Consider the following 7,684-nt stretch of genomic DNA (forward strand, 5'->3'; position numbering starts at 1 on the left):
CATATGTCGCAACACTCTAGCTTGCAGTGCAAGGTTACCTGAGGCCAGGGCTACAACCCTATTATGATGACAATGTGCTAGAATGCTAGAGGCATAATCATGTATTGATGACAATCCCACTAAAGGTTTTCCAAAATTGTTTAAAAGAAACATCAGAATAAATTTTTATTCACTTTATGACTGCATATTTGCCATCCAGCCATAAAGCTGGAAATCATACAACCACAAACGCATTAAATAGCATAAATGTCCAGAATGATTCCTCATGCGTTTAGTGCTGTGAAGTAACTGACCTTTCTCAGCTTCCTGAGGAGCTTTCCATAGCAGAAGAATATCACTCCGAGTGGGAAAATAAAACAGGTAGTGAAGAAAGTGATAATATAGCTGTGGTCTGTTATGTTGGTTGAATACCTGTTGAAAGGTAGATAAAACAAACCATCAATAATCAATATGAACAATAACCATTACTCAACTTCTTGTAAAGGTAATGCGCTTATGATTGGATCAGCTGTTACACTAGGTTATTGTCACTTTAAGACCAAAAAGACAAACAAACAATTCCCAGCTATGAGGCGATGTGAAAATCAGGACCTTTTATACGACTCAAGAGAAACGACATAGTTTGGTTCCTCATTTGAGCTTTAGTTAAATGGAAATTTCACAGCTGAGACAAACCTCGGTGAACACTTAGGGGCCTCAGGACACCTATTTAGACTAATTAAGCTGTTTCCATAAGAACATCTACAATTCTCTAATGAAACAACCTTCAGATTAATTACTGGGGAGCCACCTGGCAGATAAGGCAGAAAGACCAGGTACCTGTGTGTGGGTGTGATGTGTTTGTGGTGGTTCCTGCACATTTACGCTTAATCTGAACTGAACAAAAGAAGGGTTGTAAGGCCTAGATTTGCTTAACTAATGATATAACTGTAAGAATTCACCATGTACTAAATTGAGCTGAAAGCTCACATTTACTGTAAACAAACCACTGTAGGAGAGGTATTTAAATGCAGCGAAAAGATGCAGCTGTTGACAGTATGACAACACCTTAAACATAGCCATCTTTGACTAGCTGGGATACACAACTATTAGTTTTATTTTTCACTATTATATTTAAGTAAAACAAACATTGCTTGTTCTTTGTCCATGTGCTGCATGTAATGCTGCAAACAAAAGTACCTTTACTTTACCTACTTTTAATGCAGTAAACGGTAGGAAATAGTCTTTAGAGAAAGCAGCAATTCTTTAAAATTATTTACTTATTGAATTGTGGTTCAAATTCTTAAGAGCAAAAACTTCTTTACCATAGGTTGACATTTCCTCATAAATCATTTCGTCCAACTTTTGGATGATATTTTCAAAAGATTAGATCACAAATAGATAAAGAAGCAAGATGATACATTTTAAACATTTCATTAACTACTAATATAAGTTTAAAAGAGTATATGATTATTTGAAATTATAACTGCACTGTACTTTTAACTTCTGCTGAAGTAATATATTTTGATGTAATGCCTATCTTTAGTACAGTCTCTGGCCTCTCTACCCACCTCTGGCAGTGTGCAACCAAGAGGTGAGCCTGGTAATCCATGTGCCTGGAATCTCCAATGTGAGATCTATTAATCATCTGGAATGAACCATTTTTTCTCCCCATGTCTTGGTTTCAGAAATGATTCTCCTTCTGGGCTTAAGGTCAACACTCAGTTTTTATATCCGCACGCCTTTGATCAAAACAGCTAAACAGCCTTATCCAGATGGCTCCCTGAGGGCTGAGGTTACAGCAGACATGCTTTTTGGCCTCCTTTAGAAAAATGCACTCATGTGAGCTCATATGGCTGAGGAAACCCTGCAGACTTGAGCCTCTGGGCAGTATGTAGAATGTCTATGATCTTTATCTGTTTGTTTGTCAAGAGTATGTTGTAGAAGGTATGTTGTTTAAAAAAAAAATTGACAGATTACGCTGATGTTTCGTTTCCCCTATAAATAAACAATTGTTTATTTGTTACTATCTACGTATGAATGTAGATAATGCTGTTCATTTAAAAAAAAAATACACAAAATGAGAAACTGTTTCTTTTTGTGAGCAATCACCGGGAATATAGTATATAATATACTCTTGTATGTAAAGCTGATACAATATATAATGTGCAATAATATCACTGCCACTGCTGCAGATCTGATCTACTCTACTTCAATGCTAGTGGCGGCAGCTGCTCTCTGAAACAACAAAGGCTTAATGGTGTTAATTAAATACAAACGTCACGCATTGCATTACCAATTTTGAAACACTTATCTCTTATCCTGTACACATTGTATATGTTATGGTTCCAGTTTGTGGGGGTTGTTTTTTTTCTCTTTCAGTTTTTCCTTGTATCCACCAGATGGAGCCATTGGTTCTCTGTTGGCCTGGAGGGCCTCTTCCTTCTCTCAACTACTCACACCTGCAGCTCGTTGGTCATCACCGTCTGAGGGGTATATGAGCAGCAGACTGTCATCATCTCCTCGCCAGAGTGTTTGACAGTATTGGGTACTCTAGCCCCTCTGAGTTTTGCTGAGTCAATACTTTGAGTTTTTGTTTTTCTAAGAACTCAAGTTCTTACCCAGTTTTTCTCTTGTGAATCTTTGGCACAATTTCTACAGATCCACTAGATAAAGCTGGTCCTTCAAGCCTTGGAAGGAATCCTCTCCTCTCGCTGAGAAAGAAACGTTTCACTTTATTAGAATGCCACCCTTTTCAGGAAAACTAGTGACAGTCTGCTCCGCTGCTCCTCAGGACCACCATAAGTCTGCCTGTCCGCCCTCCAGCTAAGAAATCTCCAAAACAGTTCAAGCTTCCGCAAACAGGAACCCTGGAGCAACCTCAAAACCACAACAATGAGTCCAAGCCAGTTTATATTAAAGTCATTGGCTTGTTTTCCCACCGACCTTGAACTCACCATTTGTTATCTCTTCCTAGAGCTTCCGCTTCCGGGTTACCAGACTGCTCGATCCCCTCCAAGCTGAGAAACCAGTTGTTTTGTCACTTTGTTCAAATAAACTGTGAATCTTCTTTCTGACTCTGAGTGTTTCTGCATGTGGGCAAAACATATAAGACCCACCGTGACAGTATATTGAAAATAGTTGGTATTTAACCTAAATATTGCTTTGATTCAATAAATTGGGATTTTATGTGGTAGACGCATTCCTCATCACAGATTGCAACTGTTTATATTTGAGGACAGGAAAGAAAGACATGAAGTTTCAATTTTTTGTAAATATATACAAAAATAAAATGAAAAGTGTGGTGGTATTTGTGACTCTGATATCCATAAAAATCTAAAATGTAACTAAGTAAAGGTCTGCACAGCTGGTAGAGACACACACCAGAAGATTTTCAGCTAAGATTGCAGCGAAGTTGGATTTACAGATTACTGCTGATGAAGTCAGATACGTGCAACACTTCAGATCTCTACAAGCTTAAAAATTCTGAAAGCCCATTAATCCTTTTTCTACCACTTCACAATCTCCCACTATGGTCTTTTGCACAAAATCCAGTTTAAATACAATAAAGTTGGTCATTGGGACAAAGAAAAAAGTTGAGGGTTTGAATATAAGTGTATGATAATACATTAATGGATTTAGTCATAAAAAAATATGTTTTTTCGTTTGTGTGAATAATGACTAAAGGGCAAACACAGCCAGCATGGCAAGCAATTATATTTAAGGCTTTTGTTTAGCTCAGATTTGCAAAAAAAAAAAAAAAACGTAATCTCAATATGATAACTTTGATTTAACACTAGACGCACTAAAAACTGGTATTTTTATAGAGTTTTATCAAACCTTTGACAAGAAAGGCAAATTGGAATTTTATCCTCATGGGTTTTGTATAACTTTATGAGGGGAATGTAATGCTTGTTTGCCTTTGTTTTTGACAATAAAAAGAACCACCAACTTTTCTTTTAGAGATGTACAAAGTCACACTTTTTAGTAGGAATACCATAAAAAGTTTGAAATGCATAGCAGATCCAGAATATACCACAGACAGATTATTTGCAGAGATATTGGACCTTCTTCCATTTACCATTTGGCAGGTAATATCGCCAGGTTTCATTGTAAGAGAAAATTTTCTACTTAAATCAAGTAAGTATAAAACTGATGGGTTTTACAGAAGCATTTCTCAGCTTCCTGATGCAGTGGTCTTGTGAAACTGCCCTGAAATATATTTTGCTCACATGCAAGAGATTAGCCGAGATGAAACACAAACTGTTAGACCTGCAAACTAAAAAATCATGGCTTTCTAATGACTCAGTGCTGCATTTGATGATACTTAATTCAAAATATATACATATATAATATGTAAACCTTTGAGAGATAGAACAGATTGTTGTCGACTGATAACAGGTTAATAAAACCATAATTTAAGTATTTTAAAATCTTGATTATATCAGATAAAACAGAAAAATACAAGTGTTAAAGTTTTAAGTACAACCAAGACTCATTGATCTGTCAAAACTACAATAAATAGAGGGATTAAGCCTAGACTACATTATTTTGCATCGAATCATGTTTGTGAATTTCTTACTAAACTTTTTTTTTTTAAATCAAAGAAAGAATTGAAAAATATTCATTCTATGTGGCATTAGAAAATTATGAATTTGCAATCATGTTACTTTCAACTCTCTGTGTTATCGGTAACAACTAGGGCTTTATTATCTATCTCAGGTTTGGTGATGTACTGCACCCTTTCTAAATATATTACGGCAAAGAAAACTCGGATATCCAAATACATTGGACTTTATATCTAATGGTATTTTGAACAGTCCTTTTCAATATTGATAATGCACACACCTCTATTTTGTTACAATACAACTGAATTTTAATTAGAATTAAATTTGATAAATAAACTGGAAGACAGAGCGGTAAAGAGGAAGGAAAATGTATGAGGTTTATAATTTATTTTACAACTAAAGATCTAAAAATAAGATAGGCATTTAAGTTCAGGGTGTTTTTCCTTCCCTAAAGAAAATTGATTTCTGTTAGAAATCACAGTTAGTAGTTAACCTTTGTGGATTTCAAGTTCAGTTTAAAGCAAAATGTTTTCTGAAGGCCTCTAAGGTTTGTTGTCAGTAGACGCACAGCATTACAAAGACCAAAGAACTCAGAGAGGTCAGGAAGAAAATTCAAGCAGTGAAGCTTTCAAACAGCATTCTAGGCTCTTAACATCCTATGGAGCACGCCAACTCAATCATATCAAAATGAAAAGAGTATGGCACAACTCCAAAGCTACTAATACCTTTTCAAGTTTAGAGTGACTTTGTAACAAGAATTGGCCAAAAAGAAAAAACAAATGTTGCAGCCATTATCTTAGAAAATGGAATGATCCATTCTAGTAGGATGGATTGAAAGAATGCATGTCACAGCTTTCAGATTTCTAATTGTACATTCTGAGAATATATTAGATGAAAAAACTAATCATCTGTTACAATGGTAACAGAAGGTTTACTGATCTTTACTGTATGGCTGTAGTCAAGTCTAGTGTGTTATTTTGGACCTAGAGAATAATTACAATGATGTGTATACATATACAGCATTCAACCCTTTGTCATCATCTGGCCTGTTTGCTCTCCCTTAATTGGTCATTTCTTTCACCTGCCGTTTTCCCTCCCTGCCTCAATTATAATTTATTCCTCTCACCTGTTTCTCCTGGGTTATATTCAGTTCAGCCTGAGCATTTCTGTAACAATCTTGGTTCTGTTGTTTTCTCTAAGTTTTCAGTTTCAAGTTCATCCAGATTTTTCCTTGTTTTCCAGCTTAATTGGTGTGTCTGGATTCATTCTGTCAAGAATTGGTTTTAAGGTTTTTGTGAGGACCCAAAAGCAGAAGCTGAGAGGGAGAGGTGAGATCTTTGAATATGGAAGTAAATATGTGCCATCAGAATTTGAATAAAAAATACCTCTGAAATTTGAATGTTGTATATTAGTGCTTACTTTTTCAGTATTAAAATAAATTCAGAATATATTTTTAACCTAAAAAAATTCAATGTCATTATTTGTACATTACAAAAAAAAATCAGTGTAATTTTTTTTACATGGTTGCAATTTTCAGTTATTAAAAAAAATTCACATTCCTATTTCAAAGTGATAAAATTTTCAATATACATATTTTTCACAGTTTCAATTTTCAGTGTTAAAAAATTCAGCATATAAAAAATTCAACTTTTCAAAATTCAAATGCAATATTTTTGTTGTCCTCCAATTCAACTTGCTCAAATTCACTGTCTCAAATTCAGCGTCTAAAAATTCGCTGTAAAAATGGCCAAGGTTACTTCAGGTCACAGACATTAGCAATGGATGTCCGATTCCAACATCCACCTAATCACGTGACACAACCGTCATATTGAAGAAGTACCAGTATCACCCAGGCTGGCGACCATGGAGGCGAACTCAAACCCAACGGTGAGTTTAATGCTTTCATATTTCTGTAGTATATTTTATTTTGCGCATGAAGTTTGATACATTATCTTAAAGCCTGATTTAAAACACTGGTTTGGGCCGTTGTTAATCTTACACCGTGTAGTGCCGGCATATTACTTCTCGCTACCTCCGAGCACCCCCCCCCTCCCCCTCACCCAATTTCCCCCGTTTTATTTCAAAAAGAAATACCACTTGCGCCAAGTCTAGAATCTTTAAAGAGAACTGATGGGTGGTGACTTTCTGGGTTGTTTGTATGTTGTCTTAGGTGAGACTGAGACAGGCAGTCGATGACTACTGTGCTCTTCTCCCATTAAAATTGTAGAAACTATATCAAGCACAAATAAAGGCTCGGAGGTAGCGAGAAGTAATATGCCGGCACTACACGGTGTAAGATTTACAACGGCCCAAACCAGTGTTTTAAAATCAGGCTTTAAGATAATGTATCAAACTTCATGCGCAAAATAAAATATACTACAGAAATATGAAAGCATTAAACTCACCGTTGGGTTTGAGTTCGCCTCCATGGTCGCCAGCCTGGGTGATACTGGTACTTCTTCAATATGACGGTTGTGTCATGTGATTAGGTGGATGTTGGAATCGGACATCCATTGCTAATGTCTGTGACCTGAAGTAACCTTGGCCATTTTTACAGCGAATTTTTAGACGCTGAATTTGAGACAGTGAATTTGAGCAAGTTGAATTGGAGGACAACGAAAATATTGCATTTGAATTTTGAAATGTTGAATTTTTGATATGCTGAATTTTTTAACACTGAAAATTTAAACTGTGAAAAATATGTATATTGAAAATTTTATCACTTTGAAATAGGAATGTGAATTTTTTTAATAACTGAAAATTGCAACCATGTAAAAAAAATTACACTGAATTTTTTTTTTAATGTACAAATAATGACATTCAAATTTCAGAGGTTTTTTTTATTCAAATTCTGATGGCACATATTTACTTCCATATTTGAAGGTTTAATTAAGGATGACAGGAAGCCAAACAGTAATCCAAAAATCCAACTTAAAAATGTAAATCAAAACAGGAATCCAAAAAACCAACATAAGAATTTAACACAAACCAGGACCATGGAGACATCAGGGGAAACAGTCATGAGGAGCCAGGGTAGGATGAAGTAAGGCGAGAAACCAGCACAGAGGGACTGCAGAGGGAGTGTATTTATGGCTGACTGAACAAAGGCAGGACTAACGAGCTGATAAGGAGCAGGT

General features: G+C 35.7%; 1 protein-coding gene across 1 annotated transcript in view; it reads right to left on the bottom strand.

Moving 5' to 3' along the window:
- The window catches only part of LOC107093123 (vertebrate ancient opsin-like), a 22,928-nt gene that overhangs the window by 6,573 nt on the left and 8,671 nt on the right, over positions 1-7,684 (bottom strand). The window contains exon 3 of the mRNA XM_015387962.1: positions 294-411. Coding sequence (XP_015243448.1) covers positions 294-411 — 118 coding nt within the window. The remainder of the gene's footprint in view (positions 1-293; positions 412-7,684) is intronic.

Source organism: Cyprinodon variegatus, unplaced genomic scaffold (assembly GCF_000732505.1).
Source record: "Cyprinodon variegatus isolate N-32 unplaced genomic scaffold, C_variegatus-1.0 Scaffold409, whole genome shotgun sequence".
Taxonomy (NCBI): domain Eukaryota; kingdom Metazoa; phylum Chordata; class Actinopteri; order Cyprinodontiformes; family Cyprinodontidae; genus Cyprinodon; species Cyprinodon variegatus.